The sequence below is a fragment of the Liolophura sinensis genome, chromosome 7 (genome assembly GCF_032854445.1).
Source record: "Liolophura sinensis isolate JHLJ2023 chromosome 7, CUHK_Ljap_v2, whole genome shotgun sequence".
NCBI classification, from domain to species: Eukaryota; Metazoa; Mollusca; class Polyplacophora; order Chitonida; family Chitonidae; genus Liolophura; species Liolophura sinensis.
The window spans coordinates 39,886,476-39,909,817 of NC_088301.1; the positions used below are offsets into that span (position 1 = coordinate 39,886,476).

Consider the following 23,342-nt stretch of genomic DNA (forward strand, 5'->3'; position numbering starts at 1 on the left):
GTACAGACATGCCAAAGTGTGTCCAAGAATTGAAGCTGCAGTCAGCTAAATATACATTGTCGTACGAAAGTGAATCCCAAATTTATTTGATGAAAGCTGCACTGTACTGGCAAATAAACTATACAACAATGTTGTGAAGTTAATAATACTACATATATTGTAAATAATACTACATACATGGCAAATAACACAATTAGTTTGAAGTGTTACTTACATCTCTCATCATTTTCACAGCCTCTCTGACCCGTCCTAGTTTTCTAGCACACATGGCTATCCTACGCTTTATATATACCAGTACATTTGTGTCCCTTCCTGTCGAGAAAATAAAACATAAAAATTACCTGTGAGTATAAACAGATCGCAGCCTAAACTTAATACCTATTTCCTCTCCAAAGTGAGTCTGATATGTAAAGAATTTTAAATGCTGGCACGTCACACCAAATGGTTAGCACATCTGTAAATTGAACTTGGTGTTCTGAGGACATGTGACAAATAATTATTAAATAGATGTACTTGGTGTTCTGAGGTAAATAATTATTTGACTGGTGTCAATAACTGTATAGCTTTTGGACACCAGAAGCAAACCCTTACTATGAGTTGCTTCGTGGGATGCACTCGAGTTCTGTGTCTGTTGAGATTTTTTGTAGTTCGACTCTGCACATTTCAGGGCTTGCTTGAAAAGTTTTTCAGCCTGAAACCAAAAAAAGAAAAGGGCATAATAAATCAAAAAGTAAGAAGCTAATATAACTGAAACTGCTGTAGCTTGTCTCTCAAATCACTAAACCTACATGTCCAGTACACACAGCTACAATAGTGTCATGGCCTTCTAGTGACTATCAATTTAGCATGTTTGATGATGCATAGACATCTTTGTTATAACTTACCAAGACATTAGGATGTAGAATATGTACCCTACTCTTGTAAAGTTTTATTGTATAATTTGCCGATTAACTATTGGAATAGACAGAATGGTGTGTGTAGCATTTACCTCACATTGTTTTGGACTTAAGTAAACTTTATGTAAATACCGAAATATCTTACATTATTTCCCTCAGTGATTATTCAACCATTATCATAGTGAACATTCGATCATTATCATAGGATGCCATCTTGCCTGTATGTAAGTTAGTCTCTGACTAATATGGTGATGTGTATACTTTTAGGTATATGTATCGCTGCAAAATATTCTTTCTTAAATGCAACTTAATTCAAACTTAACTTTTGTAATATTTTTACATACTGAAATCTGAACTAAATCTGATTTTTTTTACCCGATACTTTGTAGCTGCATTTTGGGGACAAAACAAATTAATCCTCAAAGGAAATGCAGAGCACGAGACACTACAGGCCTATAGAACTGGATGGTTATCCTCCCGCATTTAATAGTCTGACACAATGACTGTTTATGATTAAAAGGGTTTGGTTGCTAAAAAATACCAGTGGTGTCAGAACTGATTATTCAACATTTGATGATTTATCACAATCGCCATCCTGATCTATCAACTCTATATATTTCATCTGTTGAAACATATATCTGGAGAATAGGTTGAATGTAACAATATGGTTTATTAGGTTTTGAGGAACTGGTGTCTCTGGAACAAACTGGTGTTACAAAAGCAGGCCAAAGGTCATCATGTTGAGTTCAACAGAATCTAGGCTAGGGCACCCACTATTGGCTGCACATTTAAAGTTTCACTGAATTCAGTTCAGTAGTTTTACAGATACATGTATAATGCACATGATTTGTGGGAATGAACTAATTACAATAAGGATGCCATAATGGTTTTAGAAAAATCAGTTACTTTATCAAGACAAAATATCATCCAAGTAACATATTCAAATTATTCATGCAGAGTATAGACTAGGAGAAACAAAATTTACCAAGCAACACAAAGTTTCTACAGCCATACAGTAACAGATCATTTATGTTTCGCATATTTACCTCTAAAATTGTACTGGCTTCCTCTTCAGCCAGTAAAATCATAGCTGTGCTACACCTGTCGGAAGAAAAAATTCCTAATGTACATGTATATCTATACATCATTCTCTGAAACACATCACGGGTGGGAAATGGCAACGTTATTTACACAGCTAAAAGCTGTTAAGACCAAAGAATAGCGCGTTATCCTAACGCAGTCTAAAATTTGTTTTGGTCGTAATTAGACATCATTCTGATGAAGAGATTCCGGGAAATAAACAGATAACGTACTCTTGATTTTTCTCCAGCGCATCATGTGCTGCCTTTATTCTGGACTGTGGATTTCGTTCCCGCCATGCCATTTGCATAACTGAAAATCAATTCATAAAATGTCAAAAAGTTATCTTTTGGTCAATTAACAGGAAACAACACTTGAATTTGAAGGTTTCGCTCAATACAAATTGAAAGAGCAGTATCCATGCAGGTACCACATGCTCATCAATGTAAAAAGTACAAGTAAACACAAACATAAATGCATACAGAAAGACACACCTTAACAGCTGCATAAATGGACAGACAACTGGAGAAGACTAAATAGTTTGCTTTAATGGATTGTCTGTATTTTCAGGATTCACTCTACAGCTAAATATCTAGCATTGTAGCAAGAAATGTTAGAAATGAATCTAATTAGCAAAGATCTGAAAATCAGAACAACGATAGGAAGGTTGTGAAATATGTTAAAGGATATATTTTAAATGCTACTAACACTGCTACATCTGCACATAAAGTCAATATGACTAAATTGTCAAATTAAGCCAAGTACTGAAGTACAAACTCACTCTCATATTCTTGCTTTCCAGCATCTGTGTCACACGTGAAGAATGTTTGATGATCTTGTGCAGATAAATTCATATCATAATACGTTAGGGGTTCTTTTCCCGTGGCCCAATGGAACCGTAGGTACTCAGAACCCCTAAACAGACTCAGCGGGTTCCGCCATACTTTACATTCTGTAATGAAAAGACAATAAATAATGTAATTACATTCAGTAAGAAGACAGAAATGGTGTCTTTATGATTGGTGATGAGAATAGAGAAATGGTGCCTTTACAGTCAGGGAGACCACAGAAATGTTGTCTTTATCTTTATTACATCGGGAAATTTAATTAATGGTTTTCAGATTCTGAAATGACAGTAATTGGTACTTTACACAATGCCATTACAAAGTACCCTAAATGACAATGAATTTCATCCATGACTAAGTTGCCCATTTTTCTGATTCTGATAGTTCTATTGAGTTTAGAAAGATGTTTTGAGGTTTGCTTGGAACATGGGGTGATATTCTACTGGAAAATTGTAAGTTTTAGCACCAAAAATAATATTTTGTGACACTTATTTACCTCTAAAAATGCAATTTAGTGGGTGAAATTTGGGTGGTCATAAAGGGTCATGTAAGTAATGATAAGTAGAAATCTTGATTATATTTAGACAAAAATTGTGACTTCCTATTCTAAAGTACAAAGTACTGTGGATATCTACTTTGTTATACATGTATGCTACAATGTCATGCATAGATAATGTACTGTAAAGTGCATAAGGGTGCAAAAATAATATGCGTATCACAAGATGTGCGGGTTTTAAAAAACTTTCGAAACATGAAGTTTCTTGTACTCTTTATCAGTGTATGGTATGTCATGTGATACATGTACAGTACAGCTCAAGCTAAAAGTCAAAACCAGACAGGAGATTAGCACAATCCTAGAGGTCTTGTAGAGAGTTTGTAGACAGCTCTGAGACAGTCACACTGCAGAGTCAGTGATCCGTCCAAGGTCACTGATAACACACATGTGGCTGAGCATTGGTAGGCCTATGCCCTGGCTGTGGGAAGTTGACAATGGAAAATTTAGTCCTTTGTTACAATGATTTAAAAGAATTTTGACTCACACCATACATGAAACGGAAGTTTCATTTTTTTTTTACGTGGCAATGTTCTTTTAAAGTAGTGATTTACGAGTGAGTCCATGTGAGATTGGTCATAGATCACCACAACTGCTCATTCTTAGTTTCTCTTAAAAGTGGACAAATATCTTGCTTCTGTCATCTACCCTATAGACACTAGGCCTACTTAGTCACGCTGTTCAAATTATACGAATACATTTTTTGTTGTTCATTTTAGCGTTTAGTCTGCAGTTTCTAAATCAAAAATATCAGACACTGCTAAATACATCAGGGATGCTGAAGGTTTGTAGGAATGAGTAGACAGCATCTCACCCGACAACGCTTAAAATTAAATCTTATGATATAATTTTTTTTCTCTGGATTCATTTCAACCAAAGAATTTAAATTTTACTCCTTTGCCTTTCTTGCATACAAAGATGTTTTTTTCTTTCTTTCATTGAAACACCGCATTCAAGCAGAGGTGCTTTCTCTGATGTCTGCCATAACTACATGTAGGTCAGCACTGCTCTCATCCTGGAAGCCATCATTACAAAATTGAAGCATAACATCCAACAACAGTCGATTACCTAGATCATGCTGCCACAGTGGTGCTTAGAATTATTTCTGCTTATTTCAGACTTGAGCATGAATCTCGTTGTACAACAATCTGGTCGCTGGAATTCCTTGTAAATGATATAGAATGCCTACTGTATCAGTTTAAGCAGTGGAAGAAATATCCTTATATACAGTATGTCCAATTTCCAAGAAAGCTATTTATCATGTGGGCCTTCGTCATCAAGTCTACAACTCTTATCTGCCATAGGCTACTGCTTAGATTATTATACGGAAAATATCCTCCACATTAGAGAGCTAGAGTAAACTTGACGTCACCTTGCTGTCGATAATGGAGACATGCTGAAACTGTGTCAAGATGTACTTTCATTAAACTTTTACTGGGTTGAAAAAAATCTAAAAAAAATATTTAATGCCTGTTTAAGATACTCTGAATGGTAATCTTTCAGTGAGCATAAACGTTAGTCAGGTGTTGTCTTTCACTTTAATGAAATCGCTTAATCGCTTAACTCACAGCTAGTAATATTCACATAGCTGATTACATGGGGACTACACCTTCGCTTGCCAATTAGCTAGGATTAGTCAGTAGACAGAACAATATTCACATTTTTGACGATAATCCTATGTGCTTCAGGTACCCAACACAGCTCAGTAGAGGGTTTGTCATGCGTTAGTCTGTATCTCTCAGTGTGATATGAGAGGTGAACAATTTACTTTTAGCCTGAGCTATACTGTACTATATGTTTAGATATATTCCTTATCTAAACACATTACTAAGAATCTTGACTACATGTACATATAGGATGGTATTTATTGACGTATTTAAAGCCATACTTGAAATTTTGTAAAATGGCAGTCAATTGTTTGGGTGGAGAAACAAAAGTGCCAGGGTTAAACCACTGACCTTCAGCAAGTTACTGACAAACTTTCCGAAAGTGACCAAATTGGTGGAAAAAAGTCGAACAATGGCATCACGTCGAACTGATCATTGGCAACACATAACCCAAGCTCTAAAAGTGAAGGAATCTACAAATTCCTTGTCCAAAATCAGATCCATATTAAACTTCAATTGTACAAAATAACAATTCTAACACTTACAACAACATTGAAATCAACTGTCTCGAGGATAAACATTACAACAGAGCATATACACAATGCTGTATTTATTATTTCCAATCTGATAAATACTTCTTTGCTGTGAAGTTGACTGACCTGGCATAGTAGACTGTTGTTGCGTGTTTCCTGCACTGTTGTTGTTGGCATTAGCATCTCCATTCTCCGTACTTCCCAGCAGTGGTGATATGTGGTTAAGGGAAACCTGTTCTATGAACGATGTGCCATACTTCTTGAAATACCACCATTCAAATATCTGGAAGGTTCATCAAATGGATAAATTTGTTAGCGCTGAAGGGAAGGCACATGAAGATGACAAATTGGACATACGCTGTTCTTCTTTAAACTGTTTAATTCACTAATTTCATTGTACTCTGCATCATTTCTAAATGTACTTTTCAAGGGTTTAAAACTGTACTAAAAATTGTTGACTTATAAGATTGTGGTTGGAAGAAACCAGAGAGTACTGGTTTGGCCATACCATTGTCATACATATTTCTTTTCATTTTAACAGCTTCAAAAAGACATGGATAAGTTGACAATTGTTACTACACTGTTGTTTTATCACACAGCCATTGGTGCTGTCTATTACACAACTAAGTTGAAGTAAAAATGAAAATCCTAAATTCATAATACAGTGTAGCCTCTCTATAGCATGCCGTTACAGGGACAACTTCTCAAGCATTTTACGGGCTACATTGTACTATAACAAAATTACCTTGTGATCCAGTATATAGTAGTTTACTCCATGCAAATTGTGTTTTGTTAACGGCATTTTCATTGTTAGTTTACTATAAATGTGTAAAAGTTTTAGTACCTAAAGATCCAATTATAGTGTTCTACAGTACACAAGGTTTTTTTATACGAAAAACCAGCATCTCGTCACTGTCCTGCTCACATCCGTGAAGCTAGCCTGGTATTGCTTAAGCACGGGCCTGAGGTGATCTACTGAACTCAGTGTATGTTAGACCTTCCATAACTGAACCTTTTCCATTTATTCTTCAAACTTTTCTTTTTGCTTATAGTTATACTGAAGTCATATTCAAAATCTTAAAGCTAAAATACTGACATAACTCATGGATCATACACCAACACTAAGAAATAAGGTGAATGATGCAGAGCTATTTGCTTATATTTCCTGGTGAAAATTCTTGTTCGTTTGCTACTTTAACTGTTGTCATTTGAAGTGTAAACCTTCTCACATGAAAGTACACCACCGATATTTGCGGGACAAGATTTGGGTCGTGTTATATCCGATTTCGTGCTAAATTGAGGCGCCTAATAGTGAAGCTACACTGTATTTGAATTTTCACTGCCTCCAAATTACAGGAGTTTAAATTTAAAGAATCATTGTGGAGAACATGTGCTTTTATTTCCCAAATATCTATTTCTATATGCAATTTTCAATTTCTTTTGCAGTATGACCCATAAACTTCCTTTTTAATAACTTGGAAATGTGGCGAACCACTCTGATTTTTCGTAAATGTTGGTACAGTAACTACTTTTCTGATTTGTAGAGACAAATTGTTGAATAGCCACAATGCCCTGGCTGAAGAAATGTTCCAAAGGGAGATAACTCTAATTCACAACACCCTAATTCTTCCAAGTTTTGGGACAGATATTAGTGGTTCTGAAAGCAAAATATTACATTTTTATCCCAGCTTTTTGGAAAAGTAAAGATACGAGTATGTTGTTCATTAAATGGTCTAACCATTTGAAAAAAAGCTAAATATCCCTGCTGTAGATGCACGTATATTGGCTTAAAGAGCATACCAGGTTTCCCCAAAATTTAAAGAAATATTGTACTCCCCCAACCTTGCTTTTGATCAGGATATGATTCATGTACACTCAAATATTTTTTAGAGGATAATACATAGAATTCTAAATGTTAATAGACCAAAATATGTGCACCAATCATCACTTTCATTCATCTTTCACTAATCAGTTGCCAAGATATGATCTAATTACAGCCAAGGAATATGAGAAACCTGGCACTTCACTGCATAGTTCCTGAAACTTAAAAGTTACTGGACACCAGATTCAAGCAGGAATTCTGGATTCAGTCTAGAAGAATACAATACCTTACTCTGTAATAACGAGCTAAAACCTGACCTACAATAGCTATAAATGTGGCCCTCCATTTAACAAGCGATTTTATATTCAATGTTTTTATGAACAAACACTTATGTACGGATAGAGCTGGTTTTCGAACGAGCCAAGTACAAATTTTATCGCAATTAAACCAAATTAGTAAGCAGTTATTTCCTGTAAACAAACAAGCAATCAAAATCAAACAAATTAATGAATATGCAAAATTTATACCTGGATCCTACTGTCTTTCTCATTTGATCTGACGTTACAGGAAATGAACTTGACCACAAAATTTAATAAAACTCAAACATATTTGGAGCAGTAATAGTATGGAAAAGCAATGACTAATAAAAATGATGTTAATATTTATTTATCTATTTATTGAATGAAGTTTTACACCTTACTCCAGAATATTTCACTTAAACGACTGCGGCCAGCATTGGTGGGAGGGAAATGGATAGAGCTTGGTGGAAACCTATGAACATCTGCAGGGTGCTGGCAGACCTCTTGTACGACCGCAGAAGAATAAAGTTAACAAAAGATGTTATACCTTATCTATCATGCATTACCACGCACACAGCTGAACCATTTAAAGTTTTAAATGAGCAACATTAAGAGTTCTCCTACACTATGCCTGAGTTGTTGTTAGATTCAGAACTTTTTCACTGCTGAGACAATAACGTGCACGTTACATATATCTTCGCTTACCAATATTAGGCCTGATATTAATGATGACGTTCCTGTGAGAGCCACGTAAAACTTTGGGGTCAGAGTATTCAGAAACATGGTAGCTGAAAAATAAACACAAACATGGTTGATTTGATGAAATGGTCAAGATACTGAAAAGCTAAAAGAAAACAAAAAAAAAAAACAAAACAAAGAAGGCTTTGAAGTGATATTAAATTCTAAAAAACTTCTCAATAACTTTAAGGTAACCATTTGGCTGTCTGAAATGTTTATACTGTATAGTGTACACCAACTCAACACAATGGAATTTACCTGTAAGTAATTTTAAAAACTTGCATTTCATAAAATGCATGCAAAAACCTAAGCTCAATGCAGGCAGAAATTTTTGAGATACCATCCTTAACATTTACACTAACAATGATTCCAATATACAAGAGGTTAAGTAATAAATTTTGTAATATACAATAATTAATAGGCACATAGGGCATCAACAATGAAAACATTAACCTTGTGTCATTCAGTTTATGCTGTACTTTTTTAGAAACCACCCTTAATACCTTAGCATTGATTCCAATATACAAGAGGCATCCTCTTTGTGCTTTTTCATTTATGCAAAACATACACAATGTACTTTTAACCATACCACCCTTAACATTGCTTTAGCTGTTATTTGACACTGATTGTGTCACACCTAGATGATCGCATATGACACCAGGTATGCCTGAACTTTGTATAGGCTAGCTAAAAAATTTAAAAGTGTAATGTTATTTTTACTACATCACTGTCTACATCACTCAGGGATTCATGAAGACGCCATGTGCTCTCAAGATACATGTAAATTCTGTTATTCAATCATAGCATGTTGCACTGTCCAGAGCAGACATTCTCAAGCTTTACTTGCAAAATGCAATTCTATAAGGTGCTTTCCCTGTCTATCAGTCTTTAGAGTCTTGCCTGTTAAATGAGGCCATTCACTTAACAAGGACTTTTCGTCCTTCAAAAAATGCCAATTTCTACGTCTTTTCATCATCCACTGTTAAGTTTACTGCAATACACAAGTAGAGTCAAAATGAAGCATTCATTTTTCTGAGTTACTCTACTTGTGTATGAAGTGATCTACTCTTTTAAACATAGCCATCAATCTCAACAACAACAAAAGCTATACACTGGCAATTTCAATTACGCCTTGCACTTACACTTGACACGTGTATACAAATTTCCCCTTCAACAGTTCATCTATGATACCAACATTTACAATCATATTTAGGGACTGAAGTGGGCATAATCCAAGAGCTATGTGTACACCATTAAATGAGGAAAGATTCTATCAATAACGATGAGGCCTTGCAATAATGATGGTGGCAGTGGATGTCACACAAATGAGAACAAGATTACTATTGGCAGTGCAATGCATACCTATCACCACACGGCTGTGAAAAAAGGAATTGGGTTTGATTTTGCAAGACACACATACAATTTACTAAAAATACATAATGTTCTCAACTCGATGCAATGAGACTGCCCTTTGCATACAATGTTATATTGTAAAATATACAAACCAGCCAACACTGGTTACACACATAACAGGTGTGCAAAGCTCTAACCTCAAAACTTTTGCCAGCCAAACCATGGTCATTCCATACTTCTGAAAGTTTAATTACATGCAGATGTCTGTACGCAAACAATTAGTTATCAAGTCCATAAACACTAAAACAAAATGTGGATGACGGCTAATAACGATTATAAATTGGCCTGGCAAGTTTCTGTGACACAATTTTGAACCTAAAAACTTGTCTGTGGAACATTATGTGAGTTATGTACAAATACCCTTATTCCACAGTGTTTTGAAACAGGCGGGAAAGGCAAAATAGCAGAAAAATTGTTAATATAAAACCACGATTTCAAAATTAGCAGCTATCAAACAAACTTCACCTTAATTTGTCTTTGAAAGTCACACACCTTATTGTTTCTACCATAACAAAAGACAGCTGTTCTGAGTGTCTATCAAATTCATAATTACTATCTGCTAGAGCATAGTTGATGCATATTATTAATTTGTTTTCATGCATTGGAACAAATACAAATTTAGGTCAGGGGGTGATAGAATATTACAACAATTATCTTTCAGAGGCATGAATGACATGTTTATGCAGCTTTTACAGTTGTACAATGTAGTTTTATGCTTAGCAGGCCGCACAATATAGGCGAGCAGACTTCATCCAGGCACATTACTTTGTGACAGTGATCAAGTATAGCCCTAACGGAGAACTAGCTTGTGGACGCAACAGAAGATCACTCTTAATCAACTGTGGTTTTATGGACCCAATCGATTCTGATTACATGTTTCAAGAAAGGACTCAAAGGTTTTGTGTTTAGAGTACTTCCAGGAAGCCTGATATATGGGTGCATTGGCAAAATTTTGAAGAGGACCCCTGGAGAAGATACCCTGTAACAAATCAGCAAGAAACATGCCCGAGGCACATTGGACACGCAGATATTGAAGGCCACACCAATACCATTGACTGTTTCAAATACAAGTTAACACAATTTGTACAGTATGGATAACTGTTAAAACTGTCAATTTAAGACAGATGTTTTCATATCTTGACCTATCAAAGAACTTCCGGATGATTTCAACCTACATGTACAATTTTGATTACTGTTATTTCTCACACATCTTAACGAGTTTAAAGACACATCTACGTGTCAGCAATATTACCAGAGGCAATTGCTTACACCAGTGATTACTGAATACTGTTCCACACAGCCCAGACCCCACCAAATTCCTCTTTAAAACCCACTTTCCTACAAAAGTACAAGGATTTACACATCAATGTGAATCATACATGTTTCTGATGTTTTCACCGTTTGAAAATAGTACACTATGATGTTTATGTGTATGTGCGTGCATATTAAGGGCAGTACTTTGAGTCTACTCCCAAGGAATATGTATTATCCAACAAATCAGCTCATCAATGATTTATGCTATTGATGCCCTTAATATAAACATGCATGTAAACAGGCTGGATTGGATTTAGAGAAATATCATCTGTAAAGTCAGTAACCCAACTGTTTATAAATACGCCAAACGGCATTAAAGCCATGCTGAATGCTTGCGATTGTCAGAGCTCAGCTCTTCAGTAACAATAGCTTTGATTAGGAATGGTCTGGTGGATATTGATTTGCTGAGTATAGTGGTAATGACCTATTACAGTAGTCTGGGGCCTGCAATCCTGTGTGAACAGCCATCATTAATCATAGGCTGGTGTACATAAAAACAACAGTCTTGCACAGAGAGTACAAGCCGATGAGCTTGTCCATCCATCCCCCTGTGGTTTACCTGTGCTTGCCTAGGAGAACAAAACCTTGACCACGTGTATTGTATCTATTCACAATTAATGTGAAGCAAGGGGACGATATATGTACCACTGCTGAACAAACGTCCATAGGATAACATCTCAAAGACTAATTGTTTGATGCAAACAATGAAAGCTGATGGATTTTTTCTTATGACTTTTTTTTTAAAATGAGACAAGATAGCATCTTGGTGATCTTTTCATTCATGAACAATATGTATGTTCCCATTAGAGATTGCTATCACACATCACCATGCTGTCAATATACAATAACTGCATGTTTCAGAGTGGAACATTATGATTTGTCTGCTCAAAACAGGTGATGATGTACAACGAGCGCGCAGCAGGACAACCCAGCACTCAAGACTTGATTTACGTTTCCATACTTGAATGGTTTGAAGTAGGGAAGTAAGACTGTCAAAACAGCGACTCTCAAAGCACACGACAGATGTGACGTAATACAACACAAAGAGGAGACTACCTAAGGCGCAGCCAAAAATAAATGTGATGTAGCACATTTAGCGAGCTAAATGCGGGGAAGATGAATTTACATGAGGTATAATAAATAACGTTGTAACACAGGATGACACAAATTCACACAAATTTGTGTTCACACAAAATAAGTATTTCACTTATATTTACCCATGTAATATGTTTCTATTTCGCTCCATTAAAACTAAAATTACAGATTCCCACCAGAATTGACTCCTCTCATTCAAAAATGTAATTAACAGAGCTAAATCAAAATGCCTTTAATCATTTTTCTGAGAACAGTAAAATCAATGAATAATAAGTTGAAGCTGACATATTGATTTATTTGACACAATGATGTTAAATGCATGCAATGGATGACTTGGTACTCTAAGCACTTTTGTGATAGCTAGTACAAGCAGGTGCACTTGTTACGGGTGTAGACGTAAATGATCCATGTTGATGCTATCAACTAAAAGCTTGCTGCCTGTATTAGTAAAGGACCGTACACCTATCTTTAAATATGGATATCCTCCAAATGCTAAGTGTCCCAAAATTTTCTGACAAATCTGTTAGTCACTGTTCTCCTTGTGGCAAGGTACACACATTTTGCTGCTTTTTTAGTTGATTGATTGCATTGCTTATGGTTTCACATAGACTTCAACATTTTGTTTTCGGCACATCACAATAATGTCTCCTTGAAGCTGGTTGGTTCCTATTGCCAACACTGATCACTGATGAATAGTACTGCCCCACTAAAATGCTTCACATATGCTACAAACATCAGGACACTGACACTGCACCCAGTCACCTCATACAGACACAGGGCCAACCATTCTGTGGGCTATCCCTTGCACTTTGCCCACCCAGGCAAGAATGGAGACTGACAAATTTCCTTCAGGGAAAAAGACTAGAGGTTGATAAACATGCTCACAGAAAAAAAAAGCTTATAGGAATTTAAAATTGCCAGCATCTAATTTTAGTGGTATTTTTTTGCAAATACATGTACATGTTGTTATTTACATTCAAATGCACAAAATTAGAGCTTAATGCAGCTTATGGAGAAATAATGTAATAAAACAGATCATCCTGTCCAATTGGAATGCACAGAGTAAACCACTGATCTTTGATGAGTTACTGGAAAACTATCTTACACCACATCTGTCACAAAAGCCCTAAGAAAAATTAAAGCAGGAGAATGTATTCTGAAAAATTCCTAAATTTCCAAAAATGGAATTGAAACAACAGAGAGAGCAGCAAGAGAGAGGCAGGCATCTTACCCACTTAGCCATGGACCTTTTTTCCTCAAAAGACAATTGCAAGTACATATTGTCTGTATATGCATGCATCTTATCCCATTCAATCATCGTCAAACAAAACATATTCATATAATACATTTATCCAAAATCTCAAAACCAGCCACTTGGTCAAGCTCCACATGTAAAGAAACAGTTACCATAATTTTCAACCGCTATTGCAATTATTATTATGAGAGAACTAAGAGATGTCAAGAAATAATTTAAACAGTTTTATAACCTTGCATCTTTAATGACACAAATGAATAAGACTAGTTTTCATTTCATAATAACTGCATGCAAAATATTTTACTGGAAAAAGTAATTTAGAGGTCAAAAAGGTTTAAGATTAACAGAAATACTAAAGGTGGAATTTTGCTTCTTCCTTTGTCTCGTACCTAAATTGTGGGCTGTGTCCAATATATCAACATCCCCTAGACATTAACATGCTGGCATGTCTAAAAATATGCTGCAGGTTAACTTCAAGCAGTGAAGTGACCATGTCCATTTGTCATCGTTTTATAAACTTTCTTCAACCCACACACTAACCATTTTAAGAGACTCACAGCTATTATAAATATTCCAATCTGAGGCTGGGGATAGGAACTGTGCATGTGTTCTACCTTTTGCCTTCCTCAGAGGAACCGGAAAGACGTCATTCATATACATCCACCCACACAAAACCTGCAGCAAGAGACAGATCAATTCCATTTTGTGGAAAAACCCTATCAGTTCAAATGCCAGACAAGTCCAAATCTGGGGAGGTATTTATAGAAAATGCTCTGAAGTACGCACCTTATGGTCACCTTCTCCTCAAATAGCACCTTTCATCACATTAAGGCCACACTGTTTCATTGAGCTCTCTGTGCTATATATGAAAGATCTGCTGTGGATAAATGCATTATACATACATGTATATGCTCCTGAGTAATCTAGGCCCTTGCGTTTGCTGCATGGCATATATACATGTACATGTAGTAGCTCCACTGCAAAATTTGACATTGGCCCATGAAGTGCAATCTTATGATTAGCACAGGTTATTTCATCAGAGGAGATACTGGTTAAAATACAAGAAATCAAAATAAATAACCCATGAGTAATTGTTTGTATCCAAAAAAAAATATTCATTCACTAAAATACTGACATACAGTAATACTGGAAATCAAAAAAGGAGATGCACATTTTAGTTTTATAGCAATTTATTTAATTCATTAAGACTATGGCACTAACACATTTCTACACTAAACAGATGTCAGATAGACTGGAACCCCTTTTCCAGTCTCACCTTACATTACCTTAGTAACTCAAGCCTTGATTTAACTGATGGCGTTTTATGCTTTTATCAGATACCTGTAGACGGTCAGTTACATGGATTGCTACACCAAGGTGAGACAAAAATTACATCTGCATATTACAGAAAATTACATGCATTAACAGATTCTTCCATTAATTTAACATTTTAAAAATTTTTATTCAACATTGTTAATTTTCTATTTAAAAAAAAAAAGAACAAAAAAGAAAATCAAACTTGACCAGGTTGAAATGATATGTACACACTGATCCTTCAACAACAAAATCGGCAAATTTATTGATCAGGTTAATTTACAATGGCCAGGTGTATCTTGTCCATGTTTAAAAACCTTAGATATTAAACAGGTAGAAAGCCAAATCTTACAATGGAACTGTAGAGTTACAAACAATGATCCAGATTAAGATTAATAAAGATTCCACAATTTATTGTTTGGTGTTTAATGCCATACTTAAGAATATTTTACTGTATACACTTCACTCTTTACACATGAAGACTGACAGAATCAAGTAGAACCCAAAGAAAAGAACATAATAAATTCCTCACAAGGCATTCTTGGTCTTATTTCTTACTAATTAAGCATCAAACAAATGAAACTTCAACTCAAAATAAGGTTGAATCGAGCAGATCATGGTATGTCGCAGATACATGGATATGGTTATGGATTGCTACAATGTCAAATGATTGGATCGGCATACCCAAAAATAGATCTTTCTTATGTATATGTGAACATATAATTTAAGCTTCAGACCAATTTTTGTCAGCCTGCTTTATGACCGTGTACAGACATGAATTTAGTCTGCTACAAGGTCAAAATACCAATGAATGAATGAATATATATATATATATATATATATATATATATATATATATATATATATATATATATATATATATATATATACACACACACACATACATATATAAATAAACAAGTACACAAACCTGGGGGAGGATATATTAAAATATACATGATAAAAGAGGCCATATATGGCTTTCCTTTCAAGGGTGACAAGAGTAATAGTGGTCAAATAATCTTCGGGACATCCTGAATGCTCATCAAACAAATTTCTCACAGATAACCTCAACATTTAGAGACGCTACTGCTTTAAAATTTATAGGTTTGGTCATTACAGCAATTCTTCAGATATACAGATACTGTATATCTACATGTATAATATGTCAACATGACGACATTATCGCATCAAGAGAGCATGTCAGTATACTGCCTTATCGGAGCGGTTACTTAGCCCAAGACATTTACAATTCACTTAATATCCGGAATCATTATTATCCATGTTTTAATGCTCTTGTGGCCTTTCACAGCTTAGAGCACTTGATGTGATCAACACCTGTGCCACAGCAATTAAAAGTAAGGTGCAGAGAGGTAAGGGGTAATAACCAGTAATTATCATTCTTGCACACCTGAGATGGCAGGTGGAAATAACAATGGCCAATGGCAGGTGATTGTGTGATGTCTGCATTCACAGGTTATCACCACTCTATCTTATTTTAGTGTTCAGACGTATAAATGCAACAAATTAGAAAATCATTCAAATGTGTTCATGAACATATGTACCACCCAAATATACATGTAAGCTGAATGCAAAAGATGGCTTTATACTCTAAGTTTTGAATGCACATGCACAAAATGTCAACAGACATCAACCAATATATCAGTACACAAAGAGGGAGTGAGTGCTAAGGGTTTAATGTCGTACTTAACAATTTTTCAGTCATATGACAATGAAGTCACCAGAGAAAGAAAGATTCTATTTAACAGACTCTGGCAAACATTTGACACTGTTATATTTAGTTAATGTTATACATATATCATTTAATATTATTATTATATAACCTCAAACTATTTTTTTAAAGAAAAAATCAGTTTTATGGATGGATGAAACTGAAATGCTTTGGGTAAACCAATGACCCATGCATAATGTGCAAACTTGCACACCACAAATGTGGAAGGTAAGTTGTCTTTTCATCGAATGTAAGGCTGCGCCAATTAACCTGCAAGCCTTGACAACAGTTTGCTATCTTTATTCACCACATATTACAGTGGGGAAATCTAGACAAGGCCTGGGCTGAATCTGCACCTGGACTGCCGGTGGCAGAGAGTTGCACACCTTAGCAGTGAGAACACCGCAACAACAGTTAACCTGAGTATAAAAACTTATACTTACCACTAATTCACAACTAGAACTAGCAACCTCAGAATTGAACAGTAATTCTTTAGTAACACATTTTAAAGTTTCATTTTAATTTTATTCCGGTTTACAGTGAAAATAAATTTTAACCAAATTTAATGTCAACGCAAGGAACCAAATGATCAACAATAAACACATTCTCCATCTTGTCACTGCCCTTCCACACAATCTGGTAAGGCTAGCCATCGGAGGTACGCTGACCTCAGCACAAACATGTAACAAGTTGATACACTAGATTCTGAGGGTACTCAACACAATCAAATAATCAGTCATATTAAGACCCTAGTGAGAAGACAGAGCAGTATTAGTAGTACATGTACATGTAGATCTCGCCACTTGACTGTGTATATGACAGCAGCCATTGTAGCGGGAAGGCCACTCCCCCATCAATACTAGCCACTAGTGAACCTCTGATGTGGATCAATATGTCCACAGCTCCATTGTATAGAGGCAGTCATACTTGCCGTCTCATGTTGGGTAAAGTCTGTTAAATCAAGACATTGACAACCCATGTTCTACGTTGCATTTTGCCTATCACAATATGTGCTGGACTGTAACTCACTGTAACCCTAACTGGGATTTAAAAAATTCAATGGCTGAAGGATACAAAACCATTACCATATGGGGCTGCTCCAGTAGCCAATAGCATTTATTTTTACCCAAATATACTTTATTATCAAATGCCACAGGCTAATTCAATAGAATATCAAAGCCATTTATTGTAAGGCCTAAGTGCATATGCCTGTATCAATATGAACACACCTTTAAATTAAAAAAAAAGAACAATAACAACGTAAATTATCATATGTTGTCAGCAATATACAGAGGGTACATGAAGTAATACAAGTTCAAAAATGAAATATCTGCTGAAAAGCTTAAGTACTTCATGCTCGATTTGGTACAAAATCTTTTATATCTGCCAGTGATAACATCCATGCAGCCAGATAAAGAAAAGGACTATCCATAAATACAAAACGTTACACATTTGAACAGCATGACTAGCAATATAGTAACCATATTACATGAACATGTGGCTCAGCAATAGCTGTTGTTGTTGTTCAGCCTTATCATCACAGTATACTCTGATACATGAGTGTAAGAAAAATACAAGATATCTATCAATATAACACCAATAAATATTTACAAACCAATTAGGTGATAATGGTGTGATGGGCACACAGTGAGTAACATGTATGAATAAATTAAAAGCCCTGCACAGTGATGTTGGTTCTAATGAGACTAGAGCAATGACACAGTCCCTCACTAGCAATTGACAGATCAGATTAATGACAACTGATGTTGTAACAGATGCTTACTTACAGAAGAAGAGATTCAGCATTATGTTGGGTTCAGGGACTCCAGTCAAGGGTCTTCCTGCTAGATTATTGTCTATCAGATCGAGATGAGCTGTACACGTTGAGTAAAAATCCTCCTTAATATGCCAGCTGTTTATCAGGGTTTCCTTTTCACTTTAGGACACAGTCCACCTCTTCTGCTGCCAGTGTGTGCGGATGTATCTACACTAGAGACTACAATGTGTGCCGGTACACAGCCTACCCTATGCATCGGACACTAAGCTGCTGGATATTACACCAATTTACAATTCACATCCAGCTGGGGTGTCTTCTCAAAACACTGTCAATTGCCTAATGTTCCCTAGCTCTCTCAAACAAAGAGTCTAAGGCCTGGTTGTCATAGGGGACATAAGACAATGCTATTCCCAGACAGCACTGTCAGACCATGTGGTCACTGCCATGGCATTGCCAATATGGGACAAACCATTTGTCCTCAGCAGGGGTGTAGGGCAGTAGGAAGCTCTATTGCAGCAATGATGGTTTGACCTGAAAATCACAGACCCCTCAAAACTGGGCTTTGTTAGCCAAGTGTAGGAACCAGTGAATAACTCAACACCAGCTCAAAGATGTCCAATTATCTCTGGTAAATTGTGACCAAGACAAATTGTCCAGCCTTAGATGCAAACAAGTTTTATTTCTTTTCAGCGCTTTCATCAATTTACTACAGGTATGTGCCTATTGATATGCCACAGTCAATTATAACGCTCTGTTTAATTTTTAAACAAGCATTTGTCTTTTTCCTTTTTTTTTTTTTTTGGATAAAAGGAACTATCTCAAGAGTGTATGTATCATTATTTTGCTCCACCAAATACCAAATATTGTTTCTGAATTTAATATTTTTTCCATAACAAATTCTTGAAATTAAAGTTGTTTCATACTAATTTGTCAAAAATTTTCCTAGTACTACTGTGTAACATAATGGTTAAGAAACCTTGTGTTCCACTGATAATTCTGACAGAATACACAAGTAGTGTAACTCACAAAACAAAAGATGAAGAAAGATGAGTATTCTACCCCAATATGAAATAGAGATGACCTTTCCAATAAGATCTAGTGTGTCATGCAACACTGTAGGTTTACCTCCCCAAGTAATCTCATTTCATGCTATTTATGTCTACAAATAAAAGAATCTGAGTTTGTCTATTTGTTGGATTTGCTCTTGTGATTTATATAAAGGTGAACTATCAGGATTTCTTTAGTGATAAAAGTGTTATTTCGCATAGTTTATAGATATTACCTTTGTACTTACATTTTTGCTCTTTCACACCCAGAGAGTTACTTCAACATTACTTCAACAAAGAAACATTTGTTTCAAGATGTTTCAATGTGAGCACAACATCATAATACATGTATAATAAACTTTTACATTTCTATGTAGCGCAACAATAAGGCAGGACATCATACATATACAGCTTTGAAGTATCTAAAATGTATGACCTCTGCAGAGGAAGTAAAACAGTATAGCAGCATGAAAGGTGCAGTTTTTGCCACATCTACTTCATATTTTCGGGTAAAATAGATTTTAACACCTTTGTCTTTGTGGTTGTTGTGTAACCTGATACCACCGAACCTAGTTTCAAATCCTGAGAATGCACATTTGACTTGGTACAAAAAAGGTTTAGTAGTATCAGGTTAAACAACAAACGCCAAGACAAAGGTGCGTATTGAACCTGTCCTGCAAATACTACATGTATACATGTATCCCTGTCCTCTTTTCAAAAAGAGTGAGTAAGTGAGTGCTTAACGCTGTAGAATTTTTCCAGTCATATGACATCGAAGGAGTCCTTGCAGCGGATGTATGTGTAATGTGCCTCCTTGTCGCATGGTGGATTTCCACAGCTCTTCTATCTATTGCTCCTTCACTGAGACGACTTACCGAAGGCAAGTAAGTCGCCCCACTCGAGCCATAGTACTGATACGGGTCAACCAGTCGTTGCACTATCCCCTTAATGCTGGACGCCAAGCGAGGAAGCCACAACTCCCTCTTTTAAGGTCTTAAGTGTGACCCAACCCAGGACTGACCCTGGATCTATCACCCCCAAAGCGAATGCTCTACTAACTGAGCCATCTAGGCCAGTTGGGGCAATAAGACGCTAATTTCAATGAATTTATATCCTACACTAAAAATGCCAAACTTATGTATGGATCAAGGTGGATTTAGAAATCAATCAACAAAATAAAACCTTCCATGCAAAACTTTATCAATATCAATGTGATTATTAGTAGCAGTTAGTGAATAGAAGGCACTCAGAATCAAGGAATTTCTTACATATGTAAACTTTATGCCAGATTCGTTGTTTTTCCATCCCCATCCGAGGTTACAAAAAATTAAAATGACATACAGCCAATGGCGAAAATATTGTGCGGTTACTTTGGAGGTCTACTAATATGTATCTGACTTTGAATGAACAATCACGCTTTCAGTTTTATCCAGGGTTTCACTTCGGCCATCAACTCACTTACGGTGCTGTATTTAGAAAGGCTAATTTTTTTTTTTTTTTTAGTGAGTTACCAGATAACATTTGCATTTTATCTCCTCCGGCAGATTGTTTAAACCAATGACCGATTTCCCCATATATTTCTCTTAATGGACATTTTTCGGAAAATACAGGCCCAGGAGGTTTAGTTATGAGTCGAATGCAACTGTAGGGACACAAAATGAAGCTGAACACAGCATTTTATCAAAATTAGAAAATCTGACGCAGTTATCGCACAGAAACCACAGACCAATAAGAATCAAGAAAACTGTTAAATATTCAAAACTTATCCATGGATAAAAATCTGACGTTACACAAAATGAACCTGCACACAAAGTTTTATCAAAGTTGGACAACACTTGCACATATGGGAATTACAAATTTCTTTACCCTATTTCTTCAACCTTTTCACATGTTCACCTAACATTTTTTCAAGCACATTATCAGGACATTTCTGTGCCTAGACTAAATATATTATTTTCTCTGTAAAGCCCTGATGTTGGCAAACACACCAAAACATATGTTCTTATCATCAAAATATTAAGGTGGATAAATTGCATTTCAAATGAGCCCTCACACATGTGAAATGGTTGTAAAAAAGGGGTAGATATGCAAAAATACACATTGATCAAGCTACTTTTCAAACTTGAATACTTCATCAAAGTTTCACCTATGCAATGTAACCTGTGAATTTCAAGATTCTCCTCTCAATACATTTACTTTGTACGATATGAGTAAATTATAGTCTTACCCAAAGAACGTTCAGAATCAAGGGAATCACAAAATATGCAAAACTTATCCGTGGATAAAGCAGTTTTTCAAACTTCATCCTAGGTGATCATGGAATTAATCTTATGGACAGAGCCAATTCGAAAAATTTGAAAAAGTTAGTGTTTGCAAAAGAGAAACATCAGGTCAAGTTGACATGTGCATAACATTTATTTACAACTGTTCAGTTTTTTATCAGGGATTCAGGCTTCAAGGTGGAATTAATCTGTTTTGAGTGAAACTGCTACTTTTTTTTCCTCTCTCTCTCTCTCTTGCATCCATTCCTGGAGGAAAATTACACTAACTCTAATTTGACTGTTTTGTGTAAAAGGGACATATTGCTGTGCTAATGAACCTAGTCTACGCTACAACATTTTGGTATGTTTATTTTTAGATTTTAAACAATCTACATTGTTTCAAAACCATGGAATGGTCGTAAGTTACAACAGAGTTAGTGATAATTACGTGTAACATGACCAAATTTCAGAGCAGGTGTGCACATTCTACATTACCTCTTATCAATGCACCTGCTGTATATTTTCACAACCAAAATGCATAGCCTTACAGATAACTCAATGTCCTTCCTTAAGACCTTGAGGCAAAATGTCTTAAGCAACATTAACCTGCTCTTTCAACAATTCCTGTAATTTATCTGTGAATTCAAGGTTATAAAAGTACGGTCCTGTACCTTATAACTTGGCATCAAATTTCTCCTACGGTGCAAGAAAACCAAGTTTCCAAGTACACAACAGCATAATGGCAGCTTTAGAGGAAGTAAACCAGTTTGTAACAGATTATTACCAAGGGCAGCTGCAACCAATAAAACATCCACGTAAATGCAAGCCAACAATCACTGGATGGCTGGATAGCCTTGAGGAGCTTAGCAGCACGAGTACCTATGAGCATGATGGATAAACAATCTGGAAAATATGATCAATGTAAATCCATATTTGGTTCTTGGCGGTATAAAAGTTGACAGCCACCTTAGTGTTTGGGTCACAGATCTTGTGCAGGAACAATCTCAACAAAACAGTTTTTATTTTGCCAAACACACCAATTTATCCTTTCAAAATAAGCATTACATTTTCACATCAAACATGACTGAACCTTGACTGAATTACCTCCTTTGCAACACGACATCAGCTATGTAATGCTATATTAAAGGCAAAGAAAACACTAAAATGAAGTACATCACATGGAAGACCATTCAAACTGAGTAAAATGGTTTTAAAACATCACATTCTATGTCGTCTGTAGTGACCCAGAGGCATAACGTCATATTGATATTTTATGCATCAACTGGTTCGTTTCAAGGTCTGATCAGCGAATGCATTCTTTGATCAATATATATACATGCACTTTGAAATAATAATGAAAAGTTAGCAGTCTATGTGTGTTCAAGAGGCAAAAATCTTATGTGACATCATTGGTCCCAGTATGTTCAGAAAAGGCCACCATAGAATCCAAAGTTTCACACGCACTTTACCAAGGAAAAAACACCTTAAAAAAATAAATTTTTGTGGACAGTGTTTAACGATCTTTCATCCAGATCATACAGTTACATACTGCAAGAAGTGTCTAGTAAATCCTACAGTTAGGTTGTGTCACAACAGTAACAATTTTTTTCCAGGCAACCACGAGTAGATAGATATACAAAAGCTACTACACCTCACTGGGCAATGTGCAGGTCTATCACTCTGCCAGTCACACATACATGTATATAGAGGATATCGCACAATGAAGGCTGAATATGATAATATTTCTGTGGGTCATCATTTC

At 35.8% G+C, this 23,342-nt stretch overlaps 1 protein-coding gene across 1 annotated transcript in view; it reads right to left on the reverse strand.

Moving 5' to 3' along the window:
• Positions 1 to 23,342, reverse strand: part of LOC135469605 (suppressor of tumorigenicity 7 protein homolog) — a 42,546-nt gene that overhangs the window by 9,001 nt on the left and 10,203 nt on the right. Inside the window, 7 exon segments of the mRNA XM_064748103.1 lie at positions 215 to 312; positions 592 to 691; positions 1,943 to 1,997; positions 2,210 to 2,288; positions 2,758 to 2,928; positions 5,641 to 5,797; positions 8,341 to 8,423. Of these exon segments, the coding sequence (XP_064604173.1) occupies positions 215 to 312; positions 592 to 691; positions 1,943 to 1,997; positions 2,210 to 2,288; positions 2,758 to 2,928; positions 5,641 to 5,797; positions 8,341 to 8,423 (743 nt within the window).